Source organism: Dryobates pubescens, chromosome 29 (genome assembly GCF_014839835.1).
Source record: "Dryobates pubescens isolate bDryPub1 chromosome 29, bDryPub1.pri, whole genome shotgun sequence".
NCBI classification, from domain to species: Eukaryota; Metazoa; Chordata; class Aves; order Piciformes; family Picidae; genus Dryobates; species Dryobates pubescens.
The window spans coordinates 5228346-5250860 of record NC_071640.1 but is presented as its reverse complement, the minus strand read 5'-3'; the positions used below and the strand labels follow the sequence as shown (position 1 = coordinate 5250860).

General features: G+C 40.5%; 1 protein-coding gene across 5 annotated transcripts in view; it reads left to right on the top strand.

Annotated features, from left to right (window-relative positions):
- Positions 1-22515, top strand: part of STRBP (spermatid perinuclear RNA binding protein) — a 62770-nt gene that overhangs the window by 8535 nt on the left and 31720 nt on the right. For all 5 annotated transcript variants that reach the window (XM_054174450.1, XM_054174448.1, XM_009907471.2 and 2 more), the window contains exons 2-4: positions 15492-15667; positions 18868-19085; positions 22215-22380. In XM_054174450.1, the coding sequence (XP_054030425.1) occupies positions 15665-15667; positions 18868-19085; positions 22215-22380 (387 nt within the window). In that variant the 5' untranslated portion in view covers positions 15492-15664. The remainder of the gene's footprint in view (positions 1-15491; positions 15668-18867; positions 19086-22214; positions 22381-22515) is intronic.

Sequence of the window (22515 nt, the reverse complement as noted above, 5' to 3'; positions counted from 1 at the left end):
GAAAGTATTGATTAGAGGGGCATTTGGCTTCTCTTGAGGTTCTGCCGCCAATTTACTGCACAATTTAATTTATTTGTGCCTGAAGTTTCTCTATAAAGACCTGAAATGTTTCCCTCTGTTACAAAAACTGTTTTTAAAACCAGTATTAAATGTGGTCTGTTAAATATGGTGACAAGTGTTCTAGAAAAGCCAGGAAGAAAGGCAAATACTGGAAAGGAGTGGAGAGACAAAGCTGATAACTTCTTTGCTTCTAGTGGGTGAGGGTGAAGTTGGTGACTGCCAAAAATATGAGCTCAGAGAAGTAGCTTGTTCTGCTTTGAGCCCACATCTGTACACACCTCCTCATCTCTACAGATGGCCAGGAGGCTGAAGAGAGAACACAGTTGTCTAAATTTGTGAAAGAGAAAAGAATCATGACTCCCACCTTGCAGGCAAAGAAGAACCTCCTGTAACTGGGGTATTTTCAACAATAAAAAAATGTGGCTGAATTTTCAGTCTCAGCAAAATATGTGAAACCCAACACTGTTTGTAGTTGCTAAATAAAAATTTTTGGTAGTACTTTGTATTAAAAGATGATTGGCCAGAACTGCACTCTTTATTCCTTCAAAAGTAGCCTGCTGAGGAGTAAAATTGATCTAGAAGTCGTCTTTGCGTGCTTGTGCTTTAACAACTTGTAAGATATTTTTCCACTTTGGATTTCATAGTACTTCACATTTAGAGAAAATCAGTATATAGTGATGATACTATTTTAATTAATTGTGATAAAAGGCACAAAAATAAAACCAATATATTTTTGTCTTTATGTTTCTTTTCTGCCAGTGGGAATTAGTGTGGGAATAAGACTGTCTTTTGTGGGTTATTTCCATATAGTTTGCTTTATCTTTTGGGAGAATTCAGTCACTTTCCTTTTGTTAGCCCATGGGACAAAGGGTATTGTTTAAAGTGGGTAGCTGGGAGTCAGCATTATTTAAGTAGTCAACTCTTGACCAAAAATCTATTTTTGTGGATGTGGCCTCATGTAATAAACCAATAATAAGAGCAGTTTATAAAGCACATCTTTACTAGGTCTCTCATTAACTCTTGTTCTTTGTAGGCAGGGTTTCAATACTGAATGTTCCTGAATATCCCTGACTGCATGTATTGCTCCACTCCATCCCAAACACTGAAGAACCTGAAACTGGAGACTTGCTGACTCTTCTGAAAGCAAAAAACCAATGCTATTTAACTTCCTGCTATGGGTCAGGAGCCTAAGCCTCATGCCAAGTTTCAATGTGAAACAAACTAAGACTGCAGAGTCACAAAAAAACTCTTTCAAAGAATGCTTATATGGAACCACTGATAAAGCTGTGACTGTTGAGGCAATATGACTTATTAAAGCAGATTCTTAAAAGGGAAATCAGATATGGCCTGCCCTAAACATTCCTCAAGAAATTACAGTTCTTAATGAGAAGACTTAACCAAGTGCATAGGTGCCATAGTTTGTGTTCCTTAATATGGATTCTGCATTAAAATAGCTGCATGTTATAAATGGATGTGCCTTTTCTGCGTACTTGGGTAGGAACATACCTCTGTTTGGTTTCCTGCTGAGATGCTTCCAAGTGTGCTTTTAGTAATGCAACATAAGCATAGTGTCATTGTCATAACAGCATTCCGCCCTCTGTGAGAAGTTGCAGCAGCACCATACAAAGACACATTTGGTCTTTCCTTTACATGATGGTGTTGGTCATCATTCCAGCACCATGTCTACAAAACTGTCTCTGATGGCTGTGTCCATCCAGCTCCATAAAATTTTGGAGGTGAACAAGTGTACTGAAAGAATATTAAGGGTCAAGTGGATTCAGAAGAGTTCACAGAGAGGCAGGCAAATACAGAGTTGAGCGAAGGTGATTGGGATCAATGAGTTGCCCAGTGAGGTAGAGGTAGAGAGTCCAGATGAAACTGTCAGATGTTCCTTCAGTGTTTGGAGTATCCATTTACTGATGCTTTTGCAGTTACTGCAGGGTTTGAATATCACTGTACTGGTGCTTCTGCAGTTGCTGTAGAAACTGTTGGCTCAGACTGTCTCCTTGTAGCTCTCCTTCAGAGGATGAACTGCTCGAGGAGAGCTTGTCTGGGCATGGGACCCAGTGGTATGTTTATTGTTTTCTTTCACGCTGTGATCTGTAATCTTTATTTTAATACAAATCCCTTGACTAGCATCTTTTCTTTTGCTTGTAAATGTTTGATCTGTATGTGCTACTTGCAGCAAAGGAGTTCTCTTGTGCCAGAAGAACAAAGACTTGCTTTTCTGTTTGCAGTGGGCACTACTGATTTGCAGTAGTCGACTGGTTTTACTGCCAGTTTTAGCAGGTGCACCTTGTCTCAATGAGTTCTCTTTGACCCTCATCACAGTACAGTAGCAAGTCTCATGAACAGTACACAGAAGACTGAATTTTGCCTGAGAGCTGAGGAGTAAGGAATTTGCTGTGCTCTCTTTCCTTTTCCTTGCTCTGTTTCCGTTACCTGTTCTCCTTTTGTGTTAAAGTTGGACTAGATGATTGTCACCTAGTCCAGCTTAAAATATTCTAGTCTAACAAAGTTTGCAACATATCCTGAAGGGGCTTTTCACGTGCATGTGGTAGCAGTTTGTTGATGGATGAGACAGTAGTTCAATAATATGCATGTTCAAAATGCAGTCTTAAATTTCCTTTGTACTTCAGAATGTTGGAACAGGTCTGAAAACTTGCCCATCTGTGTGCTGTGGAAGGACCCTGCAGTGTTTATTCATAGAAGCATGTAGAGAGAAGGTTGTTAATGTGGAAATGATAGAAAAATGTTTTCTGGCTGCTCTTGTCAAGGAAAGAAAAATATCCTCAAGTTTGTCATGAGGTTGCAAAAACTTTCTCTTCTCTTCCTGATACTTGAGGTAGGAGGGAAGAAGGAGAGCTGACAAAACTCATGCTGGATTGGTTGGTAGGACCTTCTGTGCTGTTGGTCCATGTTGCAGCACTTCCAGCCTGCAGTAGCGCAAAACTGGGTGTCCTCTTGCTAGTCTCTCTGTAGCACAAGAACATATTGCAGATACTCCAGGAGAGAAGTGATTAAACAGGAGCTGTTAAGCCCAGTATGGGGGGGGAAAGAGACACTAGAATTTGGTGTCCGGAGATGCTTGTTTCTGAGGAACAAGCTGCTGTATAGCATGGGGCTGCAAAGCCTCCCCTTATTCTGTGAAATGGCTTTGGTCCCTTGCTGGTGTCCTGAAATGTTCTTTTCTTTCTGGCTTCTGTTCTCCCTGAGAACAGACTGTGTGTCTCCTGCTGCCGAACAAAAGAGGGCCTCCATTGTCCTCTTTTGAAACAGACACATAAGATTCCTTCATCCACGTCAGTTTGACATTCAAAAGAGTGGAGTGCTCAAAAAATTTGATGCCTGAAAATAGGACACATTCTGAATTGGATTCTTGAGTTTAATCACACCATATTCAGATACTGAATTGCTAATTTGAATCTCATGAATCTACAGGTAATTGTTGTCAGGTTTTTACTATGACAGTTTGCCAAGCTGACCTGTGAAGAATGGCTGTGTTCCTGTGAGGAGAGATAGAATACAAAAAAGAGTCGGCAATGCAGTGTCTGTTCAAATCAAACTGAAGAAGCCTAAATAAAGAGTGGAAAGCTAGAAGGAGAGAGAGAGCGTGCTCCATGCTTGGTGTGTATGAAAGGAAATGAAAAACTGACTACCCTTCCAAATCCTACTACTGATTTACTATGGCATTGGGCAAGTCAATGAAGTTGTTGGGCAATGGGGTCTCTTCCAGATAGAAACAGTATAACATTTACACCTATTACAGCAGCTGCAGAAATAATGCTCACAAAGTGTTGTGAAATTCTTGTGCATGTAGCTAAGGCCTGATTTCATTATTTCTTTGCTAACAAAAGCATGTTAAAACTTGATATTACAATCAAAATGACAGAGACTGAGTAATGTTTTTAGTCTCTCCTATGAAGTCCAGCCAGAAGATTGCTGTCCCCCACAGGTTAGCAGTGGATTGTTGGGTAGTGCTGTCAGTTTACCGGTAGATGGAGAGATAGTTTCCCAGATTTCTTTGTAACCTCTGAGCTGTTCAATTTATTGTTCATGGTGTTGCAAAAAACCAAGAAAGGCTGCAGAGTCAATGCTAGGGAACTTGCAGGGACTGCCAGCTTCTTGCACAGGACATCCTGGTGACACCTGCATGCTTTGGTGAGTATCTAGTTGCTGTATTTATGAATGAGATCAGAGTCTGGAAATGTGATATAGTCTCCCCATGGTAAACAGAAAAAACATTGCCATAACCACTTGGAGTTAGCAGGGTTATAGGTAGTGTCATTCAACAAACTCTGCTTACTCTCCAATGGAGTCAACTTTGATTCTTCTAATAGCTTTTAATTTTCATGGCAATATTCTAAGAGGAAAAAACACTAAAGTTTTGTTGTTGTTAGCACAGAGATAAATGGAAAGTTGCTGTCACTTGTCTGAAACCATGTGTTGAAAGGCATGAATTTTTTCCCAACCAGTTTTGCAGAATAATAGGAGGGAATATGATTTGGATTACAGAAGCCACATGCTGGGTCAGTTTAAAGTCTGCCAAGTTCTAATTTGCAATTCTAGAAAATTTAGAAGAGAAACATTTGAGTGCCTGCAGAAATCATCATTCTAAATTTAACTTGTGGATTTTGTCTTGGTAAAGCCTCAAAATGTCTGGCAGTGCTTGTCCACTAAATTTCAGGGCCAACTTTGTGTCAAGGGCTCTGCACTGGTGGCTCTGACATTCTTTTCATGATCCTGCAGCATCTTGAGTTCTAAATGCATCAGAGCAAAATACTAAGTGAAAAAGTACTAGGGAGCTTTATTTACTTCCTTTTTATTTCTCTCAAAGCAAGCCAGAATGTTCTTAAACCTTATTATTGTTTTCTTTAATGTGTTTCTGCAGTTAATTAATGTAGAACTAACTTGTTTAAATGGCTCTTCTTGGCTTCTGAATGCTCTGTTGCAGTAAGGTGTCACTGAGAAACCCCAATATAGAGACACTTGTTTCCACAACAGGAGCCATGCAAAGTGAATAGAAGAACCCATCCAGTAGCAGAAGCAAGTGTTGCTCATACAGTGCCCAAAGCAACAAATCTCTAATTTCTTTTAAATAATAATAAAAAAAAAAAAACCAAACATTTAACACAAGTATAAATTTTTAGAGTTGCATTTTTTTGAACTGTAGAATGAGTTAAGATTGAAGTCGTCATAATCTGACATTCTCTTACCAATAAAGTACAGTTTTATACTGAAAACCAAGCAGTTGTGGTTTTTTGGCTTTGTTTGGTTTGGGTTTGGTGGCTTTTTGTTTTGGCTTTGGGTTTTTTTATGTTTTATTGTTGTTGGGGCGGGGGGGTTGTGCTGACAAAGAGCAGAGTTCAGTGTTCTTGTCCCTTTAGTTCTTGTTTTCCTTGCTATGGTGTCCTGCAATGGTAGTGTGACATGGATACAGTTTTTCATCGGTGGCTAAGCAGGCAATAAAAATGTTAAGACTAATCTAGTATTCCTCCTGACTCCTCACTGAGGGATGAAAGGTTTTCTATCCTCTTGGTCAGTTTAGCAGAACACCAGCAGTTTGTATAGTAGCTGTTACTTAATTCTGGTTTTGATCCTGCCCACTATGTCTTGAACTGTGCACTCTCCTGGCTGGACAGGTTGTGGCTTTCCAAGAGCACCTTCCTTTGAAAAACAAAATACAATGAATCCATCACTGTTGCTTTTAGTAGCAGCAGATTTCCTGTTATCGAGGGAACTGAACTGGCTACATCCAAAATGCAGTTAATGGCCTCAAATAAGCTAACTTAGATTGTTTTTCTCTAGTCTTTTCCTTGACAGTAATTGTGTTAGTAAAAGTGTTACTTTTAGCAACTCTAGTGTATGAAGGGAGCTTTGGGGAGAAAGTGAGAGTTTTGGTGTTGTCAATCGATCTCCCCACATAGCTGAGAGCATTTTGAATGCTGCTATTGATTGCATGGTCTGCCTGCTTCGCTGGGAGAAAGTCAGGCATGGACCCTCATTTATGCTGGAGCTGCAGCAGCTTGCTGTCATACACTTCTGTCTCCTAACCTGGATGTTGAGTTACTAACCTCCACTAAAAAGCAAGTGCCTGGGGCCGAGACACCAATGCTGGTCATAGCCTTGTGTTTGGCTCTTCAGAGATGTGTTACTTAATGTTACCGGGGAGAACAAGGTATGATGATTCCTTGACCTAAAGAAAACAGTGAAGGGCCAAGACTGAGCAAGCCTTCTTTTAACAAATGAAGAAGTGCCTTGCATGTTGTTTTGAGTACAGTGCACACTCATCATTATCTGTGAAGAGAGGTTAAACTAATTTACAGGGGAAAAAAAAGGCCAAACTAGCAAGTCTGTGTCCATGTTCTTAAAAATGACCTCTAGGAGGGATTGGCAGATTTATACCCAGAGCTTCTGCTTCCCCCCCGAGATAAAATTGAATGTAACTTCTCAAGTTCAAGATCAATTCTTTGCGCAGTTGTGTTCTCTACAGACATTGGACAATACAGTGCTGTAGATACCTAAGCTTAATTTTGTTAATATCGTATTGAAACTTAAAATGCAAACAAAAGCAAGCAAACAAAAAAGGCTGTGGAATTTATTACTCCTGTCAGGAAGTTTGTGAGATGAGACTGACAGGTGTAACTTACTCTGAGGAGTTTCATTTTGCAGCTTAGGTGGTGGTCCACAAACTGAGCGTTGCCACTGCTGATGGTCCCTGCTAAAGTTGTCCTCTTTTTGTTAGTTTCACATAGTTGTGCTGTGCTAACTGGAGAGAAGAATAATAGATGAGTTTTGCAACTGAAGTTGGCAGATCTGACAGCACACAAATGCAGCACAGCTCTGCTGAGGCAAGAAGATGCTGGATTAAGCCAATTTAAAGTATTTTTAGACTCTTAGGGTATTCCAGGGAAATACAATTTATATATATATAAAAGTTTTGTAAATGTATAATGCATTTGTGGCTGTCTCTTCCTCTTATCTAAGCTAGGACTTCCTATAACAAAATCTTCAAGACCTAAATAGTGGATTTAAGTCACTAATGTCCAACCAACAGTGACTTCTCTGCCCATCTAACACAGTGGTGTGGTGGTGGGGGTTTTGTTTTTATCATGGATATCGTTGATAGCTTTCTTGCCAAATTCATTCAAATCTTTTGGTAGCAGTGTCATGCATCTGAAGTAAATAATTGTGTTGCAAATCTGAAAATTGATGGTAGCCAGGGTACTCATCCCCATTGCTTTTTGTTGTAGGTCTTGCACAATCTTCTGAATGCAGTTTGGTAGCTTCTTCCTGGCAGATGGTATTTCTACCATTTTTCTCACTCCACATGCATCCATTACTAACACTGATTCATTGTTGTTGAATACTGGGGGTTTTGAACATGTGCTTTTTAGAAACAATTCTGCTGAAAATCCCTCTTTCCCCTCTTTGTGTGATTTACAAAATCAATTTCAAGTCAGTCATGTGGAAGAAATCCATTAATTAAATTGCAGGTTCTGTTTTGCTGTAGTAGAGGGTGCTGTGCCTGCTGAGGGCTGCAACGAGCCCTTGTAGGTGGAACTGACAGGATTTGGCTCCTCTGGGCTGGTAAGACTGTATGGGGTCATGCCCACAGCTTTGTGAAGGAAGAGTGTTTCAAAAGGAGGCATTTGTTCCTGAAACACTCCAGGATCATAGGTAACTTTTTGTTTTTCCAGACACTTCTGTGGCATTACATGTTGTGACATTGACCTTCAGAATTCCCTGAAAATAATAATCTAAGACACAGGAGAATAAGATAAACAAACTGAAAGTAGTAGGGTTGGATGGATATGAGATAGCAAGGGGGGAAAAAAAGCAGCTTTTAGTAGCCTGGGACCTTTGACAAGATGTTTATTGACAAAATAGCCAATTAGACAGGAAGTAAAAAAACTAACCTGAACTTGTTCAGTAGTCATAGTGGAACTAAATCACTGTAAAATCTGACAGAGGATGGGTGTTGGCTGAGAGCACAAGAGCTCTTTGCACTATACTTGCAGAGTCTAATCATAGTCTTTTCCAAATTCTTTTAAATCTTCTCTCTAATTAAAAAAAAAAGGTCACTGAAGCAGCAAGACTGACATGCTGGAAAATGCATTTAAGTGGAGAGTCATGAATGTTTAAACTGACTGAGAGGCAGATGTGCACAGTAGCCAGTGTGGGTTTGCAGTATTGAAAATGCCAGCTTCTTTACATACTGATTTAGGGGAAGACATTCTAGGAGAGAAACTGTTGTTTAAATTTTGCCATTAAGAGTTGCTGAAGTTTTAGTCAGAAGGACAGCATTTGCTCTCAATAACTTAGTATTTCGAGGTTGAAACTATGTAAACATTTGGAAAATGTGAATCTCAAATGTAGCACTTGCATTGTACTACTTGTAAGCAAGAATTACTGAATTGTGTTGTAAAGAACACAGATTTAGGATCCATGTTGTTTTTCTTTTTCATCTTAGCCTTTACCAAGGTCTGTGTTAGCTTGAAATGCGAGCAGGGAACAGCCAGTAGAGCAAACACAGTATGCAGCTGCCTTGTGAAATTGAAAAGTGTAACCTCTAATACAAGTGGAAGTAGTCTTTTCTCTGTCTCTCTCATTTATTACCAACATAGGAAGGGAATGCCATGTTTTCCAGCCTTTTCCATGTTGTGTGCCTTTGGCCTCACAGTTCTGTGGAAGACACGTTTTTGTTGGTAGACACTCAACATCTTGCTGTCCATTTCCCCATCCTGGTTGCGTGTGTCAAATGTAGTTAGTTGATAGGCTGCAGCTCAGGTCAACCTGTAGTCTATGGGATATGAATCATAGCAGGAAAGAAACTGGGGCACTGCAGCTATTTCAGTAAAGCTGAAGGGTGCTAGAGAAGGAATGTCCCTGTTCTTAATCTCTTAAACATTGTGGCTGCTTCCCATTATGGCTCTGGAGCAAAGAAAGCCTTGCAGGTAATGAAGTGGACCCAAGTAATATGGACATGGAAAGTATCTAGGAGTTTGAAAGTCTATAAAGCTTTAGTGTTGAGATGTAACTGCAGGCCTGGGCTTGGGTGGTGAGAAGCCCAACATGGCACTAAACTGCACTGTGTGGTTGAGGAGGTAGAACTGTGATTCTCTTCTGGAGAATGTTATGTAATTCCAGGCATAGATCCAGAATTTTGCTTAAACCAGTTCTGTCTGGAAAAATGACATTGCAGATGGTGAGTGTCATTTCAGTGTAATGTAATCATTTTTATTAATTTAGTTAATTCTTCAGCTGTAAATTAATGTAGCCTGTGCTATGAATTTCAAATGATGTTGAGTGTGGTTGTTAACTCATGACTGCTTCACAAGCAGGCACGTACTGCAAAGTAGCATGGGGTTTCCATTGTCCAGTTTAGCCAGAAGAGCAGGAATGACTACATTGGGATTGTAGAAGTCAGAAATCAGTTTAACATTTCACAGACACTGAGAAACCAGTGGTGGCTTCTGCCTTGTCTCAGTTGAATGCTTTGCTATTAATTATTATGTGAAAATGTAAGTGTCAACAGCCAGTTTTTCATTTTTTTGCACCTGGTCTGTCTATTCAGTTTTGCATCTTGACACTCATACCCAGAGATGAAGGCATTTTTGAATTTATTCCATTAAAGACCCTTTGTAGTACCAGCTGTGACTGATGTGCTGGGTATTGTGCAGCTGCCAGGGAACATGAGCCCCTATAAAAATCTGGAGAGGGAGATGTAAAATTACCTTGAGGACCGCAACTGGTGTGCTGCTCTTACGACCACTTAGTGAATTTGGTGATATATCTTCCTGTCCTTAGTAGTGAATAGTATCTTAAATCCTAAAGGAGAAGGATTTAGATTCCTTCCAAAGCTATTTCTCTTGTACATTTTAATTTGGTATCCACAGTTATTTCTGCAAATGTGTGTTTCTGAGATTGGATGTGTGATTCTATATAAAATACAGCATTTTCTTCTTCAAATGATCGTATGTGTGCTCACACTGTGCCTCTGCATTCCTTTTTTAACCTTCCTGTTAGGCTAGTGATGATTTCCCTGTAGACCAACTTTTCTTCACCCTCTTTCCAGGAGCTAAAAATATGAGCTATGCTCTGCACATCCCTCTTTCCTTTTACCTTAATATATTAATCTAGATGAAATGATTGCTTGGCTTTAATTATTCAACTTCTTTATTTACTTTACAGTGTGATTTACTTGGGCTGGTTTTCCATTCCTTGCAGTCTGGAGGGAAATCCACGTGTTCACCTATTTTCAATTTCATCTTTGAGCAAAGGGTCCCCAGGTTCTCTGTCCATGCCTGTTCTTGGCACAGCTGAATTCTCTCAAGGATCTCTTCTAGCAGTTGACAAGTGGGCAGCTGCTTGCCTTGTGCTGCAAGTGTTGTCAAAGCTCTAGACTCTGGAACATGACTTTGATTCTTCCATTCTGGTGATCACAGGTGCCATGATTCCTGATCTGTTTATCAAACATGCCACCTTATCCTATCCTTGGCCTTTGTTAAAGCTGGGTATTGGGGCTACCTGACAGAGGCTACTCCTAAGAGGTTTTTGAGCACAGCAGCCTTTTCTCAAATTGTGAGAGCTGAACAGGCAGGAATAATACCAGACTCAAGTATTTCTTGCATCAAGTGTAAGATTTTGAGTAGCTTTTCAGCTTTTAACTGTAGCGTTGCTTTGTGGGTATTCATTTGGCTGGAAAATTCCAGCCTTCTACAGACTAACCCAGATGCAACTTTGCCAGGAATTGCATTACTTGGAACATAATAAAACTCCTATGAATATATAGAGTCTGCAGGTGAAACCGAATGCCCAATATTGCTGGAAGCAGCCTGAGTCTTACTAACTATGCATCCCAGTGTTACAATTGCACTTCTTTATGGAATGCTTATGGTTGAGTGGCAAGGATTTCTCTTGATATGGTGGTGAAGAACAAAGAAACAAGTTCTGTTCGGCGTACAGGGAGTCGAATCCAAACAGTCAATATCTGCACAAGCGGAAGGTCGGTCACACTTTGCAGATTTCTCTGCCCCATGCTCCTCACTGACTCCTCATGAATTGTATTTCTTATCGGTTGCCCTCAGTTTGTTGATTCTTTTAACATGAGGGAAAACTATTTTGATATTTCTGTCAGTTATTTTGACATTAATCAACACTGCAGATCTTGTTTTGTTTGGTGTCTGGGTACATCATAAAAAGAGTTGCTGAAAGAGTTCAATTACAATATCAGCATTTCTGCCAAATGTATTGAGCTGTTCTGAAAGCGGCTTGTCTTTTCTGACCCAGATACACAGTTTCCAACTGTGGGAGATGCTGCCAGAAAGACTCTTGGCAGAAGGCCAGCAATAAAATTATACTGCAGAAAAACACAACATATTTTCAGCAGCACTTTGTGTGGTGTGACAAAAAAATTACCTGTCTCCTGAATGCAAAGCAGAGGTTAAAATAAACTTCCAGGTTAAAGCTGCAAATCTCTTCTTTTGACTTTTAAAGGTAACGAAAATAAGGATACAAATTCCATCTCTTTTCTGTTGCTCTGTCTGATACACCCAGGCTGTGGTAGATACTCACTGGTTTGTTATTAGCAACCTTAGTTGTCCTTGCTGCTCTGTTAACATAAACTTTGACTGATCTTAGGGTGGTGTAAATTGTCATTCTCATGGGCAGATACTGGTATAAGGGTGGATAGATGAGGAGTGTGGAGGGTGGGTTTGATGCTTCAGCTGAGTATGGTTGGCATGGGCCTTCTTGACATAGCATTTTAAACCAATTTCCATGGTATTCTATTTGGCCTGGCCAGGTGCCTAAGCAGCAGCTCACCAAAGTGAGGGGTTGGAGGACTGGAGTCCAGCGACCTTGGGTTCCTCTTCTATCTTGCAGCAGTAGTGCATCCACGCAAGGTACTGCTCTGTGCCGTGAGGGGATGTCAGGATGCCAAACGTAGTTCATGCCTCCTTTCTAGAAGCTAGTTTATAACTCCCTGATTGTGTTACTGCATTTCAGTCCCCGTGGAGTGCAAGTACCTATTTCTCCTGCTTTTTCACTTTTCTGTGCACAAGCACTCAAAGGTAGCTGAGCATATTCATCACTTTTGGCTGTTTAAATATCTGTCTCTTGGGAACACAGCTGCCAGATGCAAGAGTGTATCCTGCTACAAAGGCCTCATCTGAAATACTTTTCCTTATCATGTGCCAAAGCATAAACTTCATCTGTGAAGGATGGGATGTTTAATGGAAACACTGTTAGACTGTCATGGTGTTTTAATAACATTTCTAATGTGTCAAATCCCCAGTGGCGTTAAACCACACTGCAGACTCCGCTCTGCCGTTCTGTGACCTGGTTTGGAGACAGCGGGTATTTACTCTCGTTTTACGCTTTAGGGCCAGATGATGCAGAGGTGAAGTGACTTTCTCAAGGTCACCAAGGTCTTGGTAGTGCTAGTAGCTTTTCCTGGGAAATTTTGTACAAGTGTGGGTGGCAGCCCCAGAGTACGACAACCATGCATTTGAACATTGCGCTTTTTAGTCTGGGCATCAGCTGTTACTTCCCCTAGGACACAGGGACAGATATCCTGCTATACCCTCTAGTAAAATGAGACTGTTGGATTTATGGAATTGCTGCTCAATTCACATAATGCTTTCTGATGTGTTTGGTGCTGAGCTATGTTCTGCTGCCTTAGTCCATATGGTTGGAGCAGATTTGATTTTGGTTTTCCTTAATTTAATTCTGCATGCTGTCAAATGTACTTTGTTCTGTATATTGTGTCTGCACTTTTATAGTAAACTCCCTCCTGTTTAGTGCTTTTGTTGAAAATTTTCTCTCTGCTATATTAGGGTTTAACTTCTGTGCATATTGCTGTGAAATATTCTTAGGATGCTAATGACTTGAAAGATGTATATCAGCTTCAACTCAACTTTCAGGATTTTTTTTCTTCCCTTCAGCTTTCTGTTTTATAATAAAGAGCCCTTCATAATACAGCTGTATATGCACACAAGCTGTTCCCTGCTGAGAAGAAGGGCAGGTAGAATCAAACTGTTAACTGTGTTCATACAACAACTTTTACTTGTCACTGAAATTTGAACCTGCCTTGAAAACGGGATGCTTGCTACCTGCTTAAGGCAGAGCATTGAGGGGTGCTGGTACTTCTGCTGTCCATCACAGCTGTGAAACATTTATTTTAGATCTGTTTCAGGTTTTCAGAGAACACTGAAAAGCACTCAGCACATCTAGAATTGCACCCCAGGGTATGTCTCTTTCCAGAGCTTGTGAGGTGGTTTGCAGACTTGCCCTCTAGACAACAGTCTGCTCTGCAGTTCACTGCAGCACCAGAATTTGCTCAGCCAGCTATCTTTGTCCATCTGCTTTCCATCCACTGTACGAGCTGATAAGCAACAGCTTGCAGTACTCTTCAGAAGGAGGCCAGGCTGGAGTGTTGCTTGGAGTCTATAGAGATGTTGTACTGGGCATATGCTGAAGTCAGCAACACATTCCAGTGCCCTTCTCTCTGCCTGGAATTGCCAAGTTACAGTTACCAGAGAAGATGGCAAACTGGAAATGTGACATGTAGGAGTCACAGGGAAGAAGAGTATGTGAAGATAGCTGGAATTTAGTTTGAAGAGAGAACTAATTTGAAATAGATAGATGATCTAGAAACATATTTCATAAAAGTCTCTCTAGCTTGCCATCTGGTGACTCAAAAGCATACTATTATGATTATAGAAAAGCAAAACAAAAAGACCTCATAAAGAGTCTGGTTGCTTCTGGAGATGGTGAAAGGCTATTAAGTGTGGAAGGGCTTATGATTAGCTCAGAATAAATAGTACCAAGGCAGTAATCTTTGCTTACTTTTCCTCCCAGCTGTCCCTGCTTGGCTTTCAGGATCTCTTAAGAGAAGAATCTGGTTCTGCAAAAGAACATCCCCTTCCTTGATCCCTTCTGGGAAGCAATTTGGTAGAGTGTTAATACACCATGGTAGGATCTATAGCCTTTGCGATATGAAGTGAGGGTCTTCAGGGTTTTCATTAAGTTGCTTTTCCCAGGTATTTTTAGTAATACTGTGTTTAACTATCCTGGGATTTCTTCCTTGGTGTTCTTTAGCTGCTGGAGCAGACAGGCTCCTGCAACAGTGTTCTTGTCTGGCCTTTTGTTTTGTTTCTTTTTAACCCAGTTCTACATCTGAAATTCAGTGGTGTGAGATACAAACAACTGTTAGGCACTTGCTGCCAAGGTTATTGGTCCTATAAACCTGCTTCATTTCTTCTTAAATAGAAAAAGAGTGAAGAAGGAATTTGTTAACTGCCTTTGCTCTGCCATATTCAAATCTCTATAGGATGCAAGATTTTAATTATTCCCTGTTGCACCCCCGAGGTTTAAGCATCTACTTGGCTTTCAAGTAATTTCTCCTATCCCTCTCCTGTTACCAAACATGCTTTTAATCTCTAACAATGTCAGGATTCTCTGACAGACAATACTCAACACATTGCTAGGAAAGGAGAAATGACATACAGGAGGAGAGGAAAACATTTTAGTGTGTGTCAGTCTGCAGAAATTTACTGACTGGGTTTCCAATTGCTTCAAAATGTTGCAGAAAAGCTGATGCAACAATATGTGCAGTGAAAGGAAAACAGGAGTATTCTGCAGTGACTGGAGTTTCCTGCTCTGCAATGAGCTTATGCTTTCCTCTCTCACGTTACCTGATCTGTTATTCTGCTCTCCTGTCTTACACAGCATTTATTTGCAGTCCCTTATGCTGCCAGTGCTGGTGTTTGTTTCCTAGTTTAGTACAAGAGGGCTGTTTTTGCAGGATCTTCTAAATGTTGTGTGCTGTGAAAAGCAGTGCAAAGGCAGAAAAGGAGGTGTGGATGACTTCAGCTGAAAATTCTCACAAGTCTTACATCTTCAGTTCTTTATAATGCATTTGTGTGTCTTCAAATACAACTTCCAGTCACTGCCACCTGAAGTCTCAGTTTATGTTGTCCTGCATCTGACACGTTCAGGATTAAGGCCTGCACTGGGGATTTCAACAGATAATTACCTTTTGATAATTAAATATAGCGTGTTTGATTCCTAATGTGCCGTGACATAAAAATAGTCTTCTTGAGCTGGTTTCATGTACAGCATACTGGGGAGGTTGGATTTCCCATCTTCCTCGTATCAGAAATTTCGATTGCCAGGTGGCTGACAAACCACAGTGAGATAAGCTCTAACTGGCATGGGAAAGTCGTTACATACATGTGGGCACACTACTAAAAGTTGCTTTACACAGTGACATCTGCTTGTTCAGGAATAAATGGTTCAGTGACTGCTTCCCCATCTTAAAGCCTCCTTGCTTTAGTCAGTAGTTTGACTTCATGTCCTGCATTGGACACTCACTGGGATTAACATGCTGTTTCTTCTGGTTTCAAGTTGTTTCTATCTTTTTGCAGGTGAATTACAGAAAGTGACTCCCAGAGCATCTTGGCTGCATGAACTCTTGAGCTGTCAAGAGACTCGGAGGCTTATGAAGAGGTTCTGTCAGGCAAAACAGTGCTTAGCAAAGACACCAAGGAGGAGGGAAAAGGAGAAAGGGAGGGAGAGAGAGCTGAAACACTGACAAACCATGGTAGGTATTTGTCATCTTTCAGAGTTGCATGAAAAATACTCTGTGCTAACAGTCTTGCATGGGGCCTGATAAAACCAGAGTAAGGGGATTTTCTGTCCTTGCACTAAATTGGAGGTGGTACTGCCTGCTTTGAGCCAAGCAAATGAGGTTTGATATACTGTCAGCCTCTTAAAACCAGAGAGTTGTCTTGTGAGCCTGCATTACATGAATTATTAAATACGAGCAAAGGGGATGCTCATAAGGTTTTCTAATAAAACTGGCATTAGCAAGCAGTAGCAAACAGCATCAGTGACCTTGAACTCACAGATTGCATCACCGAATGCTGATCCTCCCACCTCCTCCTCACAAAAGCAAGTGTTGACTGTTCAGATTTGTGCTTGTGTGATTGAAAGTGGTTCTGTGCAGACATTGTTAATAGTCTAGAAGAAATGGAAGGAAGGAAGGAGTAATTCCTACTCTGTTTTCACATTGTGGATGCTTGAGATGTTGAATTGCTGAAGCTGTGCAAGAGTGAAGTATTGTGACGGTAGAATTGTGAGGATGTGCTCACAAAACGGCAATAAACCTACCTAGTTCCTGAAATAGCATATCTATGGATTTTCAAGTCCTTTTTGGTTATTACTGAGAGAATGGAAATGACACTAAATGCAATAAATCAGCACCTGGTTGCTGATAGGCTGTGTGTTTATATTTCTATAACAAAACAAGACCTAAACCGAGACACTTAGCTATTACAGAGCACAAAGGGAGGAGGAACACTTGACAAAGCAGAATTGTCAAGAGATTGTATTTTAAATAATGTCCCATTTTGCTGTTCTTTTTGGACTAAACTGTGATGAAGAACTGATCTTTTCAGTCCCTCTTCACTAGAAAAGAAAACCAAATGTTTTCTGATTTAGGAGTTACTAATTTGTTCCTGTTTTCCTAGCTGGTATTTCATCAGATAAGAGATGATTGGGGGGGGGGCTGAGTGAATAAATCCAGTCAGTTTTCATAACTGAACTGCACCTTCTTTCTGTATCCCATGGTGTGGGTAAACCACAAGAGGGACCTCCTGGAAGCATTTTGCAACCTGTGAAATACAGGGGATAATACCACATCCCAAGTGGTGAGTTTCTTTCATTACCCAAATTGTCCATCTAGGTAGGAGGACATTTCCTTAGCAAAGGAACTGTCACATTAACCTTTGTTGGAAGGGACATAGTGAATGCTAGTTCCTTAACAAAGATTCAACCCAGAGGCCTCTGAGGTGCTTCAAAGGCCCTTTTTGTCATTAAGAGTGCATACTGTTACAAACCCATAAAGCAGAGGTGAAAATGAAACCTAATTAAGGTATTTAATGTGTAGGAGGAATAGAGGCTTTTAGTTGATGATTCTGAGTTCTGAGAGGCTTTCAGAAGTGATTGATGTGTCTATAGAGAACAAGATTTAGAGCTGCTTTTGCCAGAGGTCTGTGCTGTGATCGCAGTAGGTCTGGGTCGCTGTTTAAATTAAAACAGTCTCATCTGGAAAGTGTAGCAAACCATAAGTGATTTGGTACCTTGTGCTAGGAAGCTTAAGTTTACCTTCCTCTACAGTATCACTCAAGGATTCAGAGTTTCACTGCAGACTCTTTTAATTAGCACTCTAATCTCTTGCTTTTCTCTTGAGATTATTTTGGTGGTTTTTTAAAAAGCAATTGTTTCAGTCTTTTCTTACCAGTTTATCTCTCTATTCTCATCTTCATTTGTGCCTTTGTAAATCCCTGTGCTGTTTGCTAAGCCTCTTGTGGCAATGGATATTGCCTGTGACTTCACCTGCAGCAGTAACCAAGCCATAGAGAACGGCTGTTTAATTGCTTTGTTCTAAGGTGTGTTGCCGTTGTCTCTAGCAAAACCAGAAGTGGCTATGCTCAGCACTTCCAGAATCTGCAAAGCTGGTCCTGGAGAGTATCAATGACTTTCACAGAACAGGAATCTGCCCTTATCTCCTTATCTGCCCTGCTTTCCACGTGCTTTACCCAGTCTACTCTCACCTGGGATACTTTTGTTCTAAGCTTCCCAACCCTGAAATGAGGTGAACTTTGGGGGTAAGGACCTTGTCTTTTCTTTTGGCTCTGAGCTATCCAGCTGCTGAAGGGTTGGCACAAGCCAACAAATGTTACTGAAATTCAGGAACTCTGTAATTCCTGCAAGTATTCCAGGGTAGGGAGGTCCCTCTTTCTTTCAGTACTATTGCTCACAGCTTGTATCTCCATAAAATATAGACCCTTCAGGTGAGACCCAGGACCTAAGTGATTTTTCACTGACTTGGAAAGCTTAATCTAAATAAACAACCTAGTCAAACGGTGAGGGATGTCAGAGACACTTAATGAAACTGGGAATGAAGCTCAGGATTTCTGCACTCTAACCTTATACTCAGCCAGTCAGACTCTGCCCTCCTCTCAAAGAGCAACTTGGTGGGAGAAGTGAGAAGTGAGAAAAACAGTGAAAATGAGAACAAGGGAATAGGGATGTGAGGAATCACAAAAACACAAGACATAGAAACTCCATTTCTATCCCCTGCAAACAGAGTAATGCATATTACAGGTCCTGACCCTATTTTGTATTTGCTGTAGCTGTATGGGGGAGTGCAGAATTTGTCCAGACCTAAGCTCTCCTCTGTTCTGAGTTGTAACTGGTGCACACAGGGTCACAACCACCACTTGGGATGGGTGGACCAAATGAAAGATTTTTAGATGTCTGTAGCAGCTAATCTGATATGGCACTCTGGACTTCTGCAGTCACATGTGGGTGGGTAAATGTATTTCTAAAGCACAATTTATCTCTTCCTAAACTAGACATAAACACAAACTCTGCTCCAGATGTGCCCAGCAGACATAAACATGAGCTGTGCTCCATATGTGCCTATTCTTGCTAGCCAATAAAAGGATTTTAGAAGAGTTGAATTTAGACATCAAATATTAATTGCCATGTAGCCCACCCAAGGTCTCATCTGTTTTACCAGCTTAATGCTGACTTTTGCACTGGTGTTTGCTTGCTTGCTTTTTCAAGTTTATTTAAGTGAAGATAAGAAATCATTCCTGCGTGATTATAAGCAGTAGTTGTCATAAAGCACTTTCCTACATCTCTTGGGGAGGATTTCCATTCAGGTGGTGTCCTCCTATCATAATCCAATAACTTTGTGTTGTGGTTTCTTTTTTTCCCCCCACTTCATAACAGAGATCTATCCGATCGTTTGCTAATGATGACCGCCATGTAATGGTGAAACATTCAACCATTTATCCATCTCCAGAGGAACTTGAAGCTGTCCAGAACATGGTCTCAACAGTAGAATGTGCCCTTAAACATGTCTCTGACTGGATGGACGAAAAGAACAAGTCTACAAAATGTGAGGGTGATGTGGAGGCAAAGGAGGAAGCTGCAGAAAGCAATGCCAAGTGAGTGAGCTGAGCCTCATAATGCGTTACTGTACTGCTCTGAATGGGTTGCTTTCCTTCCAAATAAGAGTCGTAGTGTTACTTGATGCTGTTGCATATGAATGTTCATAGGAGGAAGTGGTTGTGTTTGGACTTTTTGAGGTGGAAGCACGTAGGGTGAGTGTAGGGAATAGCAATAAGCCTGATGTGGGCAGCAGTTGCTATTTCATTATTTATTTCACTGCAGAGTTGTGAAGTTGTGTTTAGCAGAGGAATTTCTCAGCAATTTTAAGTATCTGTACTCTGAATATAGGTAAGTATCTCTCCAGGTAACAGATTAGGAAGTGAGGCACCAGGATGCCAACAGCCAGTTTGTCATGACTCAAAAACCCCAACTTCCAGTTCTCTGTTCATGCTGTGATGTAATTAGTATTGCTCCACTGAACTTTGTGGGACTTAATCAGGTTGTATCTGTAGCATAGCCTGCACTAGAAATGTAGTCCAAGGACTCTTTTCTTTCCTGTGATTCATGGAATATTAAGGTTTGCTCCTACATGGGCTTTGCCCTCAAAGCTGTGATCTTAAAGTATATTCATTTTCATATGTATTTGTTCTGACACCTTTTATGGCAGGAGAGAGTTTACTGTGACACCTTGTAAAATTGTTGGTGTCCTGGTAAATAATACATATGTTGTTTACACTTTGGGATGGGCAAGCATAGCCTACTGCAGCAATAACAGATGGAAATACAGACCCTGTACATTGTGTACTTCTGGCAGAAGATACAGTTCAGTGCAGGTAATGGAGGAAGATAACTCTGAATCAAGGAGACTGTATCAGCTTATAAACTGAAAATAAAGTTTGCTGGCTTAACATGAGACAGTGATTTCCATTGCATTCAGCAGTTATTCCTCAATGAATAATATGTATGTCTGAAAATTTAGAAGTGAAATATTACTTCCTTTCCTATCATGTGGTTCTTGGTTATTTACAAGTCTCTTGTTTTTCGAGTAGCATTTAGGAGTTAAGGTACGAAGCCCTTCTGTACCGCGCTGTCTGGAACATACGTCGGTTTGGAAACAAGAGATGTGCTGTATTAACAGGGGAAATTTTTGTGGCTGGCAGGAGCAGAAAGCATTCATGACTTGATCTGGTTTCTGAACAGTGATATGGATTCTACTTCACATCTTAGTAGTGTTTTTCCACAGATTTCTTTCTTAACATTTAAGCTTTCTTTGATTATCTCCAGGAAAAGGTTGTGGGGTTGGGAGCTGTTGAAACAAACTGCTTGCTTTGCATGAAGTTTAAATGCAGCACCACCTACTCAGAATACACTGATCCACATAGGAAACACTCAGAAGCATAAGACCGTTGTATGATAGTCTTGGAAAAGTAAATACCCAAACGGTCTCTCATTTGATGCCTGTGGCTTCCTGTGTTCCCTGATAAATATTTAGCAGACACAAGCATGATCACTGGCATTTTTGTGTAAGGCCAAGCTGTGATATGTCACTCTTGGTGTGAAATCTATTCAAATAGAAATAGCAAAATGCTTAAACTCATGAATATTTTTACATAAATTAATGTATAAATTGTTTTAAGACAGCGTGATTGTATTAGCACCAGCAAACAATGGCAGCGGGTTGATAGGCTGCTTCTCCGCAGACGGGCAATTAAGTGTTGTCAGCTTCTCCAGGAAGGGATTTCAGCTCAGTGCTATGCTGAAGAGCAGTCTCTCTTGATATGCAGCGTGCTCCATTTTGTGGGTCACTCCCCAGCATTGCTGGTGACATTTTTAGGTGTGGATAAAATAAGTGCAGAACAGATTCTTAAAAAACTGCTACTAATAACGTGTCTTCATTTGAAAATGCTAAAGCCTGCAGGAAATGCTTTGGAGACCATTGGCAAGCCTTGGCTGTTGCATGCTTGTGCTGTGTCTCAAATTTAGGGTACAGCTTTTGTAGACATCAGTGTATTGTTTATACATATAGAATAGGGTGTGTATTGATGTCCTTGTTTGGGACATGATTTTACTAATCACTTTGCAAGCTAAAAGGGGCTTACAGTCCAGAAAAACAGGCAACTTGAAATATTTTTTTTATGCTAGTTACAAACCATATCTAAAGGAGCTTTGTATTTTCTCACCTGTTTGCATTCAGATCCTGTTGAAGTAGCATAGCTCCAGGGTGGAAGTGAAGATGTTGTTTGTTTTTGTAATAGTTTTTTGTTGTTTTGCTTTTGGCTTTTCCAAGCTTGGTGACAAGTTTGAGATTCCTGCTTCATTTTCTGTGTCATCCTCCTTTTCTCCTGTCTGTTGTTTAAGCATCTGTTCCTGTCTTTCCATGTCAAGTACAAAAAGACAGTACAATTACTAAATGAAGATACTGCTGAGTGAAGCTCAGGATCTATGTGAGCCTTGCATTTCTTGCATTTTTTGTTGATGTTTTTAAGGAATCCTAGCCTCTAAGCTGGCTTTTGCTGGAGTCTTTCTCTTGTTACTCAAAACTAAAGTGTTCTTATGCTGCTTCAAAAGTTGTTTGCTGTGACTCTTAAATGCACCCCTGAACTTCAGCTGGAGAGTAAGACTTTTCAGACCTTGTTGGTTTCAGTGCCAAGACTTGTTTAAGGAATTGTACCTGAAAAGGTTTTGGAAATCAGCTTTCCTGAAACTTCAGTTTGTACTACGGGCTGAAACTTCAGAAGTTAGTTGAATAATTGAAAAGATTTTGAATGTATGGATCAACTGAAATAAAACATTGAAAAGGTGTGGGGCCGTGGTTAAAGTTGGAGTGTCACTAGGAGACAATTCAGATTACTTCTGGAAACAGGATTTCTGACAGAGAACTCTTCTAGAGTAATTGCTCTGCTCTTTTGGTAGGGCTGCAGATAGCAAATTTGAGCTTTCTTGTGCTTTGTGACTTGAGCCAGGAAGCTTCTGTGTTGGTGTGGATGTAAATTGGTGCTTTAATTAATTTTTTTGTAGGAGTTAATTGCATAAATGGAGTCTATGCTCTTCATGTTCTGATCAGTGATAAGCCACTTCAGCAGTCATCAGCCCATCAGTTTATCTCCTCATTGTGATAGGCTGAGACAACTATTTTGAATGTGTAAACCCAGCATTTTAATTACTCCCAATTGTTTTGTTTTCAGGGATCAAGGTGGTCGGACGTTATGTGGTGTTATGAGAATTGGCTTGGTTGCAAAGGGCTTGCTGATAAAAGATGATATGGATCTGGAGCTGGTTCTTATGTGCAAAGAAAAACCCACAAAGACCTTGTTATGTATAGTTAAAGACAATCTCCCAGCTCAAATCCAGGTGAGTTAATTTAAGGTAGTTCTCTGTCAATGGCTGATAGCACTACTAGGTGTATTTGGGTAAAGGCTGCAAATTGTTCCAGGAGAAAAGGCAAGTGATACAGACTAAAGACATATACTGTGAATCTGGGTGACA